Source organism: Ctenopharyngodon idella, chromosome 6, assembly GCF_019924925.1.
Source record: "Ctenopharyngodon idella isolate HZGC_01 chromosome 6, HZGC01, whole genome shotgun sequence".
In the NCBI taxonomy this organism is placed as follows: Eukaryota; Metazoa; Chordata; class Actinopteri; order Cypriniformes; family Xenocyprididae; genus Ctenopharyngodon; species Ctenopharyngodon idella.
In genome coordinates, this window is record NC_067225.1 from 18,201,314 (window position 1) to 18,217,388 (window position 16,075).

General features: G+C 38.9%; 1 protein-coding gene across 2 annotated transcripts in view; it reads left to right on the forward strand.

Annotated features, from left to right (window-relative positions):
• Positions 1-16,075, forward strand: part of tprg1 (tumor protein p63 regulated 1) — a 52,579-nt gene that overhangs the window by 19,882 nt on the left and 16,622 nt on the right. Inside the window, exons 1-4 of one of the 2 annotated variants that reach the window (XM_051897516.1) lie at positions 9,717-9,878; positions 10,521-10,769; positions 11,822-11,913; positions 15,235-15,411. In XM_051897516.1, coding sequence (XP_051753476.1) covers positions 10,527-10,769; positions 11,822-11,913; positions 15,235-15,411 — 512 coding nt within the window. In that variant the 5' untranslated portion in view covers positions 9,717-9,878; positions 10,521-10,526. Of the gene's footprint in view, positions 1-9,716; positions 9,879-10,520; positions 10,770-11,821; positions 11,914-15,234; positions 15,412-16,075 lie in introns of those variants that run through there. The other variant, XM_051897515.1, reaches the window with a different exon arrangement.

Below are 16,075 nucleotides of genomic sequence, written 5' to 3' on the forward strand. Positions count from 1 at the left end.
ATCTTCTTGGAGATTCCTCAAATAAGAAGATCATTTCATGCTCGAGTCATTTAAAATGCAGTTACGTTACATAAGCCCACGACTGATTGCTAATTTCTTAGGGTTCTTCATCTCCACATCCTGAGTCGCTCAGGTTGACAGGTTGCATTTATTAACAACAGGACTGAGAAAGAGTGTGGAGGACGGAGGAGACCGCAGGAGGTGTCATTTTTCATCCCCCGTGGTAACCTCATCGGTCAGAACAGAATCCGACAAGCATGTCAGAGCAATCTCCTCAGTGCCTATATCTCCGACTTCCCTTTTACTGCTGCCCTGCTCTGCGTCTCACTGCACATCAGGTCCCAGAGGGCAAAAAGATGTGGAAACACAACAACAGTCAACAAACACAACCCTAGCTGGCTGATACCCTCCTTACACCTGTCATAAAACCATTCTGCCTCCTGTGATTCTTCATCACGAGCAAAAAAAGTTTTAGGTACCCAATCTGATTTCGCAAATAAATGCTCTGAACAATTTTGAAGCTTTTCTCGCCTTTCTGTTCGTTTCAAGCAAACAATACACATGAATCCTAAAGGAAAAGTAGGTCACTGGAAGGTTATTTTTAGAGCCTAACGCACACTCCTTAAAAATGGGCAACCGCAGATGCAGAGTTTCTGTACGAGACATCAGCCGAATGTATCAGGCAAACATTTTCAATTTGCCGGCGAGTCGAGTTAGCTATTAATCCGGTTTCAAACTTTAATGCCCTCCTGCGGGGATGAGAGGCCATGTCAGAGCAGAGCGCGCGTGCATGTGTGTGTGAGGGGAGAGCTGCGTGGATTGTCTTTGATGGTCGAGGGACGTGTAGGGTTTGTTAAACCCTCTAAGTGGACCCTGTTTCATCAGCCTCTCAGCTCTTTTCCTGCTGAGGTGTTTTACTTTCACTTTGCTTTAGAAGGAGATGCTCTCATGTATGCTTTCAGGTTTTTAGCTGACTGATTAAGGGTGACACAGGAATGAATCGGGCAGAAATGCCGTACAATTTAGCTGCCCAAATGCAGTATGCTACACTGTCAGAAATATACACCGATCAGACATAACATTATGACCACCTTCCTAATATTGTGTTGGTCCCCCTTTTGCTGCCAAAACAGCCCTGACCTATCGAGGCATGGACTCCACTAGACCCCTGAAGGTGTGCTGTGGTATCTGGCACCAAGATGTTAGCAGCAGATCCTTTAAGTCCTCTAAGGGGCCTCCATGGATCAGACTTGTTTGTTCAGCACATCCCACAGATGCTCGATTGGATTGAGATCTGGGGAATTTGGAGGCCAAGTCAACACCTCAAACTCGTTGTTGAGCTCCTCAAAACATTCCTGAACTATTTTTCTTTGTGGTAGGGCGCATTATCCTGCTGAAAGAGGTCACAGACGCCAGGGAATACCGTTTCCATGAAAGGGTGTACATGGTCTGCAAAAATGCTTAGGTAAGTGGTCCAGTTCTGATGCTCACAGGCCCACTGTTGGCGCTTTCGGCGGTGGACAGGGATCAGCATGGGCACCCTGACTGGTCTGCGGCTATGCAGCCCCATACGCAACAAACAGCAATGCGCTATGTATTCTGACACCTTTCTATCAGAACCAGCATTAACTTCTTGAGCAATTTGTCTGTTGGATTGGACCACACGGGCCAACCTTCGCTCCCCACGTGCATCAATGAGTCTTGGCTGCCCATGACCCTGTCGCCGGTTCACCACTGTTCCTTCCTTGGACCACTTTTGATAGATACTGACCACTGCAGACCGGGAACACCTTACAAGAGCTTTAGTTTTGAAGATGCTCTGACCCAGTCATCTAGCCATCACAATTTGGCACTTGTCAAACTCGCTCAAATCCTTACGTTTGCTCATTTTTCCTGCTTCTAACACATCAACTTTGAGAACAAAATGTTCACTTGCTGCCTAATATATCCCACCCACTAACAGGTGCTGTAGTGAAGAGATAATCAGTGTTATTCACTTCACTTGTCAGTGGTCATAATGTTATGCCTGATCGGTGTATATAGGCCTACTAGGTGAGAGGATCACTTTGTTATGCAGTGCGCTACCGCAGCCTATCCAGTCATCCAGCACACTGCAACCCTACACAGTTACATACTCCAGCGCTTCAAACACATAAGGAGCCCAGGCCCAGTAGAGCAGAATGCAAGAGGGCAACCAGGCTGAAAATGTACTGTAATCCTATAGGCATTGTGCGGCCTACAACACAAGCATCTGCCGTTAACTCCAGAGATGCCGAATTAGCCTTATTCGAACCATGTGGAGAATTTCTTGGACTGCTGAGCATTTACATTTACATGTGTCTGTGTCCACTTCCTGATGTTTTGGGGAAATGAATATTTGACTTCAATAAAGGAGAACATTGTTCTTTTCACCATTATTTACGCACAGATCACCTCAGACAAAGCAGCGAGCGTGGGGAACTGTTTATTTGTATGTCGTTCACGTGCTCCACAAAGAGCAGGTGCAGGTATGTTTGTAGTTTGCCACTGCTGCCCAGAGGGTTGTGTGCACACATTTACAGAGTTTAACAGCAAGACAAGTGCAGAGGTGTATGGGACCATCTGGACATGGAAAGAGGGTCAGTACACTCAGATACCTCAGGGTAAATACACATCTCACAGCAGATCACCCGTGAAAAAAGGAGAAGTCATTTAAAAAGGAAACTTCCCTCAAAATCCCTCTAAAAACACGGTTGTTAATTACTGTGCTCCTCAATCTCACCAGTTTACACCACCTGACTAGCAAGAAGGATTTCTTTCTTTCTTTTTTTGGTTTGTTAGTTTACTTCAGGCCAAAAAAAAGTCAAGTGAAGTGGAGAGATACTATGTGGGCCAGTGCAATAAGGAGGCAGCCAGAGTGAAATGAGGCAGAAATTAAGCTTAAGATGGATTAGAGCAGATCCGATCAAAGTTTTTGGACTTCTTGAAAAGGGTCAAAATGTCACCCCGTCACCCAGCGGTGACCTCAAAACAGGCCGGGGTTACAGCAATGCTGTGCTTCAAACAAATCAGATGTGCCATACAACATAGCTTCATTTTCTTCTGGACTTTTTTGGGAAAGAAGCTGCCTGATGTTCAGCACAAGGTGCACAGCCTCTAAGGTCAAAACAGGCCTATGATATTAAATCAGTTCATGACAGATCAGCATTTGGAAGATGAGATATTCTTTGTAATTTTTCTGCCTCATCAAAGCTTATTTTCATCATCGGATATTTTTAAGGGCAGGGATTAATCATCATGAGGGATTTTCATTAGGAATGTAAAGATATCGTGGATAGATTTATTTGACCCATGTCCCCCACAGCAGAGTCCATTCCAAACTTCTAATAGTAATCAGACCAGATCATCTCAGCGGAGGCCTGATCCATTCAGGTCAATGAGAGTCAACAATATATTAGTAGCAGCACTGTACTTCTCTCAGAGGCAGCTCGAGCACTCCCTCCCCAGTGTCTGGATGGTGTACAAATCAAACTTGAGAGAACACTGCCACCCTGTGCCCAATGCAGGAACGAGTCTTAGATCTGCTTCTAATGTGTGTTAGAATTGAGACCAGCTGCAGTTTTCTGACACTACACGTATTTTGTCTTTGATGAGTGCTGGCTTACTGGGGTTTTGGCTAGAGGTCAGCATTTAGACAACAATAAATAATAAAAACAATGAAGTCTGGGTGTTATTCACCATTCATGTTTTCAGTTTCTAACTATGGAAATGCTGAGAGTGGAAAAGTATGTCAGGGTTTTCTATTCTTTAATGTTATACTATAAATAGAACAGATGGTTCTTTTAACAGCTTGATGCCTTCTAAGGAGGTTCAGTTCTGATGTGTAATATTCATATGAATTCATATCCTCTCTATTAAAAATATAAATATATAATTAAAGAATAAATAATTATTCCATTTGAGGAACAGCAATTTAATGATTCTACAACGCTTTACAATAAGGTTTGATTCTTTAACTTTAGTTAATGCATTAGGTATCATAAACTATAATTTTACAGCATTGATTAATCTGGGTTAATGCTAAATTTTATATAATACATTTATCATTTCAAGTTGCCTAAATTAACATTTTAATGTACTGTATTATGAATGAATATGACCAAGTCAAGTCACATTTATGTATTTATTTAGTTAGTTAGTTAGTTAGTTAGTTATAAAGCACATTTCTACTGCCACAAGTGCAGCCCAAAGTGCTGTAGAAAGCATTCAGAGAAAACCAAACAAATACAATACAAACACAACTTAAAATACTAATAATTAGCTCTCTCCTGGGTCAGACTCAAAAGCCAAGATGTAAAAGCATGTCTACAGAAGATAATAGTGTCATTATTCAGCTCAATTTAGTTCAGTGTTGTTTCGATTCGGTTCAATATCTGTCTCAAAGTTCATTAATAATGAAACAATTTCAATAAACAGCTCTATAGAAGGCAATAGTGTCAGTGTTGATTCAGTTTAGTTCAATAATAGTGTCGAAGGTAATGTCATTATTCAACTCAATTCAGTTCAAATTTTTTTCTCTTCCGATAGTTCAGTGCAGTTAAATCGATAATATTACTGAATATCTCTTGTCTTTTAAATTACAACTGAGCAAGCAACAATGAACAATGACAATTACCAATGAACAATAGAATGTGAAATAAATGACATAAACTAAATTAAATGGTGATTAATTGCTGTCCATTATTTATAAAATGTCACCAGTGATTCACATTTGAAAGATTTGTTGTTCCTTTGCAGTCATTTGTCACATTCTGTCACAATGCAGCAGACTAAGTTGCGTCACATCAGCTTGTGCAACATTGTTTACCTTCCTGGACATACTGGCTGACTCTGAGGAGCTGCTTTCAGGAGAGGTAGCTGTCAGCAGTCATTTGGAAGAGGTCTCTCTGGACTCTCTGGTCAAATGTTCTAGCTCTCCATGTACAGGGATACTGTACCGCTGTGCACGGTAGCTTGTCTGCCCCTTACTTGTCTTCTGCTCTAGTGTTGATGTGATACATTCAAGTGGAATACAGATGGATGAGCATAAAACCATACCCTCCAGACATATCAGGGCAAGGCCAAGGTGCTGAAGAGGCAGGTTACTGCACGGTCAGAACCCTGGGAGCAGTGATAATATGGGTCAGAGTACTAGCAAAATTAGCACTGAGTTAGAGAAAAATTATTCAAAAATTTAATCCACATGCAGTTTTGATCTCCTATATACTCAATTCCATATATCCATATAGCGTCTTTAAAAATAGTGTTTACAAACTTATTTATATACATATAATTTTTTGTTTGTGTGTGTGTGTGTGTGTGTATATATATATATATATATATATATATATATTAAAAAAGGGTTAGTTCCTGTCCTTGATTCTGATTAGTCAATAGCTGTTTTATTCACGATAAAACACGGCTATGACTGCTTCACCCAACGGTTCTGTGTATCACTACACAACACCCATAGCAACCACTCTTAGCAACGTAAACTGTATGTTCTCAATTGATATTGTTCATTGAAGCTTACTGTATTATGTAGAAGAGTATTGTGAGAAAGAGATCGAGTGAGCGAGTTTATTACCTGCATTTAGATTTAGCATTTTCCTTCCGGTCAGTCCTATGTTCATAATAAAAAATCTGTTTAAATGTCTGATGTATTATCTTGTCCTTTTAACAGTTAAGGGGTTTTCCCTTGACTGACAGCGCTAGTCAAAGCATTTGTCAGTTGCGTCTTGTTCCGTGTTCACAACAATTCCATCTTTTCAAATGTAAAAGTCTTCGCTACTGACTGACTCACTCATAAAGACAGTTTTTGCCGCCATCTAATGGTGTAATAATGTAACTTCTGTTGCTGTTCATGGTCAGGGACTATTTTTTCCGGTGGAAGGAAGGCTTTTAGTAAGAGTTTACTTCATGAAAGTTGCATTGTTACGTATTCTTGGCTTTAATATTTGTATTGTGTGGTAACCGTTTTATAAAAGCAATAAGGTACTCGAGGCTATATATATATAATATATATAAATATAGGCTATATATATATATAAAATTTATGTTTCCTATAAAGAACTTTGTAAACACTGTTTTTCAACTTTACTAAAGTACTTTCACTAAAAGCACCCAATCCTGTGGAGGCAGTTAATGCTGAATCATGTTGGAATTCACTCTCAATTGGGAACCCAGAAGAATGTCGGAAATAAAACAGCACCTCCTAAATCATAAAAATAGGCAGAGCAGAGGTTACGGGTAGAGCTGCATAGAGAAAAAAAAATGTGACGTACGACTAAAGAGGGACAGATTACTGCGTTGCGCATGGTGTTATTGCTGGATGTCATCCAACTGAGTGATCAACTGCAAAGTTAATGAGGCCTCATAACCATGCCTTTACACCCTTGCACAACATAACCAGTGGCAAAGGTCACTCTGCCTCAGAAACCCTGTACACACTCATGCAAGCTTATAATCTTCATATTAAACAATAAATACAGTCGCACAAATGCAAACAACATACATTCCCACCACACTCAGTTCAGCTCATTCTTGCTCAGTAAACACAGCTGCGGACGCCCCCGGGGCATTTAAGGTTGTACAGCATCTGCTGATCAGGCGCACTGTCCTGAACTTCATTTAAGCTTCACTGGCATTTGGCCCAACAAGGATAAACATGCAGTCGTATAATTGAATTACAGCGTCTCCGCCCATACAGGAAAGACAGAAGATCGCCACATGCTTAAGCTGTGCAACGAGGCATTTGAGCAGCAAGTGAACACATGGCTATTGCAAAGGTTTGCTAGTTCCAAAACAGCAGTTGTGGACGGTGAACACAACTCAAAATACACGTGCAGTGTGCACACATATAAATGATTCCGCAGTATCTAAAGGGCACATAAAGGGGTCATGCGATCATGCGAATGTATTTTTTTGACAGGTAAAGAGGCATATGAGGTTTTCTTGTTTTCTGCTCTGAATATCCACAACCTCATTTGTCTATATACAAACAGCCTTGATGTAAATAATGATGCTGCAATGGTGTATATAGGAAAATTAACAACTGTGTTGAGCAGATGGTAAAACATGGTCCAGTGTTTTTGTTAGGGATTATTATTCAGCTGCACTGAGCCTGTTCATTTCAATTAAGCTGACTTTACAATGTCTGACAATCCAGAATGAGACGTCACGTTTCCTCAAGTTCCCTCTTGCGTGCTGTTTAAGCCACTGTCATTTACTTCACTAAATAAGCATAATTTATAATGTTTCTCCGTGGTTAATAAAGTTATTTTATTCCTAGCTCCTGGGGAAATTTCATCGCTTTATGGGTCATCAAATCTTATCCGGTTTAACATCACGCATATGGAGGATGCGCATTGTGGATACACAAAATACATTATATGTTCCCAAACATCAGGGTTCAAATAACATAATATGACAAATCCAGGGTAGATGTGAATACCCTAGTTCTCAGTGACCCATAAGATCTGTGTTACAGGAATACAGTAAGAATTAAAGCTGCAAGCAGCGATGAAAGAGCCCTCGCACCCGGGGCCACTGCCACCCCGAGGCCTTAGGAAAACAGTGAACAAAGGGCGACATGCATTTAAGCGTGTAAATATAGGAGAAATATGGCAAAGTTATTTTGCCGTGCCACATTTCCTGCTGCCAGCAGGTGGCGCTTTGACTACAACTGAATATAACATGTAGATGTCTTCAGGCTAAGACTATTATCAAACATTTGAATTTTGGGGCAGATCGGACACTGTATGCCTGACTTACAAAAGCTTCCTGTTTCATGGCGAAACATCAAACTTTGTCAGGCCGCCACAGACACACAATTCAACGAAAACTCAAGATCTTTGCAATTTAACATCACTAAGCCCTTAAGATTAGACTGACCAAGTATGATGTTGTTCTGGTTAAATCTCAATGAGGAGTTAATCACAGTGTAAAACATGACATTTCTTGTTGCTTAGCAAGTGGCACTATGACTGTAACTGAATATTGGCATGGAGATGTCTTCAGGCCAGGACTCTAATTAAACATGTGAATTTTGTGGCAGATCGGACATTGTATGCCCGAGTTACAACAACTTCCTGTTTCATGGCGAAACACCGAATTTTGTCAGGCCGCTACAGACATGCCCTTCAGTGAAAACTCAAGATCTTCGCAATATAACGTTGCAAAGGCCTTTAGATTAGACTGAGCAAATATGATGTTGATGTAATTAAAGCTCTAGGAGGAGTTTGTTAAAATACAAAGTCTGGAAATGGCAAAAACTGCAAAACTTTTGCAGAGAAAATTCTAAATATCTCCCTTCCTCTTTGGTTTTCAGATTTTGCAACAACAGACTTTTTTGTTGGTATTGGGCTGTTACAAGTGTCTACCGAATTTCATACCTAGCCTTTGTGAAACATACTGTTGCGCAAAGGGCACTTAATTTAAATTTTGTAGGTGGCGCTATCAAGCTATTTTGCCACACCTAATTCTGAAACCCATATCAGACGTAAATTTTCACCACTTCTGATGCGTGTGCAATGGTTCATGAGTTTTTGAGCATGTTTAGAGCCTCAAAAAAGCGATTCATTTCGGAGAAGAAGAAGAATTGACCGAGCAATTACAATAGGGTCCTCACACAATCGGTGCTCGGGCCCTAATGATACAAAATGCAGTTTGATCTGTAGACCACAGACAGTATCTTGTTTGAAGAATGCTCTGTTAGTCTTCTTCCTAGAAAGCCATCTGCCTTAGAAGAGTCAGGTTCTATTATATTAGAGTAATAAGATAATTACTGACACAATATTTAGTTTGCAAGCTAATAAGAGTTCGTGACAAAGCAATTTAGACTTGAGCTGAATGCAAAAGCTGCTCTGTGGTGGCTGCTGAGTGTATTACTTAGATGATGCATTTGAAAATAGAATCTTATTGTATCATGCGGGGGAGTGAAAAAAAAATTCATTACAAAGTGTCTCTCTCACACATGCACACAGTTAATATGCTTTTGAAAGGGAATTGTTACTGCACAGATTTCATTTTTTATTTTTTTTAAATTCCCATCCAGCAAGTTGAATAGCTTTCTCTAACAGGCCAGCTAAAGAGCGGCGTGTGGCCATGAAGCGTGTCACGTCAAAAGCGATTAGCAGGAATGGAAAATGACACCTGAATGGTGAAGCCTTTTGATGCATTATGGGAGGCTCAAATGCTCAAGAATGCAAACCCCAAACATCCCACTCAAATAATTGTTTAACTGAATATTTGAGGGATTCGATTAGCTGCTTGAATTGGTATTTTTGGGAGGACATGTCTAAGGTGGAACATGAGCATAAAACAAGAGTAAACTGCACAATGTGTCTGAGGCCAGTATGTGAAAAGCATGCGGGACAAATTGTAGGCTATCCATGCCCCTCACTGCCAGAAGATTAAGCAAAAGTGTGAAATCCTAAATGCTGTCGAGAAAAATACAGTTGCCAGTTATGTCTTATTGTGTATCTGGAGAAATGTGGGTGGCTTGGGCTAGTTGAATTATTGATGTTAAAGATGGGAAAGTAAAAGACTGTGTTCCCACAGTCTGTTTATTTAAGGTGTCCAGAATTAGATATTGAGATGAAGAGACTTATGAACTAATTGGTTCTACATAAAAATCCTGTTAGCCTACTTGTGGTTGGAATCAATGCTGTAGCCTACATACTGTAGCTATAGCGAGGCAGTTGCTGTGATCGTAGGGAGGTTTCGTTTTCTGTTCAACGCCCATGTCTTCAGGTCATCACGGAATATCACGGAAGTAGGAAATAGTTTCTGGTGCAGCTGACGCGCAGTCCAACCGTCTAGTAGAAACATAGCAGGTTGATTTAATTCTTGCAACATCGGTAAGATACAACATTTCTTCCCCGCATTTCATAATAAATCTATAATAATAACTTAAGCAGTGTCATATACTTCGATTAATTTTTGTTGTCACAGAATAGAGATGGAAATTATAACAATTACTGGTTTCAATTGCTATATTCCATAAACGATCCTTTTAATACTATTTAGGACGACAAAATAAACGTTTACGGCATTTATAGCCTTCAGGAGTGTGTTGCCAAATGATAATTTCAACAGAAAAGATAACAAATCGGAAATAAAAGTAATACAGTTCTTGCAAAAAGATTTGTGTTACAAGACGTTTCATGGGTTTCTAACAGCATGACAACATCACACAGTTCTTGGTTCATTTTATTTCAGACATGACGAAAGTGATTCATCAGTGAGTGAGTCAAACTGATTCATAAGTGTTTGGATATCTGACACTATTGCTTATTCACTAGAATGAACCGACACAAAAGATTCATTGTTTGGGAATCGAACTATGATCGAACTGCATGTTTCATATCGCTGAATAGTGCAGTCTGAGCCTTTTTCGTTTACGACACGTTTTGCTTGTTAAACTTATAAATTCCGTATCTATCGTTTATGCTTTATGGGTGTTTTTAATGATTGCTTTTCAAACAACCTTATCTTTTTAGGTCACTATGTCAGAGAAAGACGAGGAGACATTCAAGTCTGTGGACTTGGAACAGCAAGCTCAAAAGTCTCCGGAACCGGACATACATCCTCAACAACCTCCCAGTGAAACAGACAAACCCAGTACACCCAGTGCATCTCCTGTAGAGGCCAAGGCAGAAACAACCCCCTCTCCACGTACTTCAGAGGTCAAAGCTAAATGGAAATCATCCGCAGAACAGTTTAAAGTCAAGAGATTTTTTGTCCTCAGGGTAATGTCTATACTTTTTCTAACTGGTCTCTCTTTTTTCTCACTGAAGGCTCCGTTTTCTGGGTTGGCCGCAAATTGATGTTCTACTGTGTTTGTAATTTTTCTGACACATAGCTAATCTACACTTCTTTTGTATATTGAGAGGTGTGGTGCAAACAAATCATGGTTGCTTTGCAGTACAATAGAAGGCTGCAGACAACACCTTTTTTAATACCAATATCCTCCTACTCAGCAAACAATGATAGTCCTAATACAATTTACTCATCCAGTACTGACTGCCAAAATTCAGTAAAACTTATGTTCCTCACCTGCAGATCACTGAAATCTGTCTTCCTGTTTTCTATTTCCTCAGTCTACCTGAGGTAATTTGATTAGCAAATAGTGTCTGTTGGTCAGCTCAAAGACCATATAATTTGTTTTGTGAAGGTTGTGAAATGGGATCACTCATCCCACTTTCTCTGAAATAATGTAATATTTATTACATTGTAATCAGTGGCATCTTTGGCTCTGTGTTCCTGGTGTGGCACAACACCAATTAATAGTTTAAATCAAATCATTACACTTAAATCAAACTGACTCTCACCAATGAAAGTCACATTAGGTAATTTGTAGGAACTTTTCAGTATACATCTGGCATATGAATTAATTTTCATTGGAAATCACATCAAGGCTTACTTTTTAAAAAACGTTTTAATCCATTTCAACGTTTCTTGTATTTGGGCACAAGAACATTATGAAATGCTAATATTTGGTCAGCGTCAAACACACCTTTTTGAATAATTTTTGTTATATGAACTTCGAATAAAAGGGATGTGACATTCTCCACTTCTCCAATGATTTACTGAAAAAATGTAAACAGTTGGCTTTAACATCACAGACATTGTTTAACAAATAGAGTTTTACAAAAGTTTAAGAAACTCAGAACAAGTTTAATTTGCGGAAAACAATATTTTAACTAGAGTCCCACCTAACGTACCAGCCCCTAATGTACAGATGCCACTGGTTGTAATATGACTTAATGAAGTTGAATTGTTTTGCTGTCTCACATTTTAGCCTGGAACATTGGACCAAGGCCTTGAAGATGTTAAATCTCTGGTGAATCCCACAGAAGATGGTCCTGTTCTGAGTGTTTGGCTTATGACTGAGTAAGTGTTTTCTCTTTCACTGAAAGAAAATACCCTAATTTAAGAGCACTTTTAAGTAACCATATATTAACTGCTCTGCTAACGTGCAACATTCATGTGGAGTAAAAATAATCTCATTTAGTTCTTTCATCACATGGTGCTTACTCCAGGCCGCAATCCATTATCTCACTCTGTGTTCTGTAAATAAGTAAAATGTACAGGAAATAAAATTAAATAAACAGGTAGCAGAATGGGGCTGCTAAAATACATTTTGATAAATGTGTTGGCAGATGTCAACTTCTATCTGTCTCTGAGCAGGCTTTCAGGAAACAGTTTAAAGGCCTTGCTCTGTGATAATTAATAATATATATTATATTTCCCATGCTCTGGACTGGTACCCAGAAGTGTGCACACACACAGACTTATTTCCAGCAATGCCTGAGCAGCTCTGTGGTTTGAGCTTAGGCTTGAACAAAAGATGAAGTTCATGGAATTCATGCTTTTTGACTGCTATAAATTTCTTATGGAAGACATTGTAGGAGATAGTTTTAGCTGTTCCTTGGCTTTTGTGCTGTCAAAACAAAGACATTTGAAAGACATAATATATAGGTTAGTTAGCCTTAAATTAGCTTTAAATAGTCTAGTATTCCACTTGTGTTCATTATCAAAGGATTCATATAACATTAAATGCATTATCTTGCCCTGTGCATACCCCCACATTATGTGCATAATTTAAAATAAATGTAAAATAAGCTCTTACAAAAATTTACAGTACCATGTAAAAGTGTGTGTGTGTGTACATGCTTATATTATCTCATTTAGTTCTTTCATCACATGGTGCCAAATGGTCCCCACAAGGATAGTAAAACCTGAGATCACCTACATTGTGGGGACCAGACAGCAGTCCCCATTGGGGAAATGGATTAATAAACATACTAAATGATGTTTTTTTGGAAATGTAAAAATGCCGAAAGTTTTCTGTGATGGGTAGGTTTAGGGATAGGGTTAGGGTTAGGCGATAGAATATACAGTTTGTACAGTATAAAAACCATTACATCTATGGAGAGTCCCTACAAGGATAGTAAACCAGTAAACATAGACAGTGTGTGTGTGTGTGTGTGTGTGTGTGTGTCTGTGTGTCTGTGTGTGTGTCTCATGTGTTGTTTCTGTCACTGTCCAGGGGTACATTTCCCAAAGCCAACCATGGTTGCAAGTTCCGGCGTTACGAATAGAGTTCATTGGAACTTGCGAACAAAGTTGGTTAACGATGCTTTTGGGAAATCCCCAGATCTGATGTTGTGAGTAAAAGAGAATACATGCACATAGAAGTATATACATCTTAATACAAGTCTTGTGTGTTTTACCTTGTCATCACTGAGTAAGTTTCACAATTCCTTGCTGAGAGAAAGTTTTAAGAAATGGAGAACATGCACAACCTCTCGCTGTTTTTGTCTCATGGGCAGGAGCTCTCCATACATACACTTTTCACTGGCCAATTGGAGCGAAAGCACTGACAAAAGAAATGAGCTTTGGTATTTTGAAAAAAAAAAAGAAAAAAAAATTCTTATAAAAAAAAGTTGCTTATGCATCAGTTATGCATTTTCCAAGCACATATCTTTGTTTTGGCATAACATCTGCGATTTAAAAATGTAGGCATACATATTTTAAGAAGTATGCCAAAGGCAATTGCAGAAATTTTGAAGCTTTTAGAATATGTAGGCCTAAATAATTGAGACCCACATGCTTATAGAAATTTTTGTGTGGAGGAACTCACCTTTCTTGTCACAGTGAAGTTCAAGAATTTTGCTTTTAACTGTACTCTTACATTGGGTAGAATAAAAGATACATTGTCAGTTTAATACAAAGTAAATATTTTCTACATAACATTTTGATTATTGACTTTAGTGCAGTGACAATATAAAAGCCATTTTTTGGCAACTATTTTAAACAGTATAAGGGTGTCTTTATATATGGAAATCTGTCTTTACATTTTAGGCAAGGGGTCCTTCACAAGGGGATCATCATACTTGACATGAAAAAGCCTGCTTTTGCCATTTAGAATAACTGAAATAGAAACAATACTGTGACAAGATTCATTCATCTACATGTGCCAAACTAATCTGTCAAACTCTAAATTAACATATGTCCAAGAACTTGTTTTAGAATCCTTCTGTGCTTGATCAAAGCTGTAGAAGGATTGTGAGCGACAGATTTATGGGAATGTAGGCCAGTGCTGGTGTAGTTACATTGATGTACTGTATGCAACACAGCAGAGGTCTGCAGTCGGGCCCGGTAGGGGACCCATGCTAACATGTTCTAGAGAATCAAACTCATGTTAATTAAAGATGCTGTAAACGATTAGCACTCTGGAGTTCCTGCCAGACTGCCACAAACACACCATTGAGACATATTTCAGTGTGAAGCAGCAGAGCAGTAGCACATCATCTCAGTTTTGCAGCAGAAAAGCATTCTTATGTGACAAACTGACAACTGCTCTGAAGTTGAGTATGGCAAATACTCCAACACCCAAGTTAATAGGGATGCACAATATGTATCTATATCATACCAGTTAAGATTTTTAGTAGTGGTATATGCTCATTTCCAATATGTGTAGATTCAGATTACCTTTACCATCATGTAATGATGTTAATGTTTAAAAATATGAATAATTTAATAACATTGTTAATCCTCAAATTTCAAAATAAAAAGCAGTTTTTCATACTGTACATTATAATATTGAAATGCAATTAATTTAAAGCATTTAAGACAGTTGAATATCTTATATTTCAATTTAATTAGACATTTTATATATATATATATATATATATATATATATATATATATATAATGGTTAGTTCCTGTCCTTGATTCTGATTGGTCAATAGCTGTGTTTTATTCACGATAAAACACGGCTATGACCGCTTCACCCAACAGTTCTGTGTATCACTACACTACACCCTTAGCAACCATTTTTAGCAACGTAAACTGTTTGTTCTTAATTTATATTGTTCGTTGAAGCTTACTGTATTATGTAGAAGAGTATTGTGAGAAAGAGGTCGAGTGAGCGAGTTTAGTACCTGCATTCAGATTTAGCATTTTACTTCAGGTCAGTCTGATGTTCATAATAAAAAATCTGTTTAAGGGGCTTTCCCGTGACTGACAGCACTAGTCAAAGCATTTGTCAGTTGCGGCTTGTTCCATGTTCACAACAATTCAGTCTTTTCAATGCAAAAGAGCACTGCCCACAAAGGCTTTGGCTCTGACATTGGCCAGAATTTTTATATTGTGCATCTTTACAAGTAATACCCATATTTTTAATGCTCTTTCCCTTTTCCTGTGTAGGATCGATCATTGGAACAATGAGAAAGAGCGTCTGGTGCTCATCACAGAGAACAACCTCCTTGTCTGCAAGTATGACTTTGTCATGCTTAACTGTGAGCAGATCCAGAAGATTCCACTCAACATCATTGACCGCATCAGCCATGGTGCCTTCTGCTTTCCACCACATTCCCTCCTGAAGTAAGTACCACCCTTTCCCTCATTAGTATCAGTTCATTCACTGTTGAAAAGGTCACATCTCAACAATGCAAAAAAAAGTCTCTGAATGTTCTTCATTTGCCAGCAGTTCCTCAACTTTTACCCGTACATCTGATTTTCATAGTTTCTGATCAACTGTGACAGTCAGAACCAAAAATACAAGCACAAAAAATTCTCTACGCTCCACTGATTGTTATTTTGCCACCTGTTGCCATGTGTAATGAAGCTTTGCACATTCAGGAACCCTCAGAAGTTCTTTTTCTAAGAAACATCTTTCACACTGGCTTATTGCCAGTTCTGTTAATCAGTTGTAAATTCCTCCCTACCTTTTGCATGTCATGCTTAATTGCATGATAAGAGGAAAGTCTGGTGAGAGATACAGCACGAAGAGAAGTGCTCCCTATGTAGATGACAACCTGGCAGGGCTTGTCGAGAATGAGAGATGGACTCATGTTCTGCTTCAGTAAGGACATTGTAGATGTGATAACCACAAGTAAACACAGGGAGAAGCCAGTGTTACCTTAACTGCTTGGTGGTCTTAATAATAGCTAGCTGGACACCTGGTTGAAAATAGTTGGTTATTGAAAAGATATATCAATAGAAGACACACTACTGTTCAAAAATTTGAGGTCAGTAAGATTTTTTT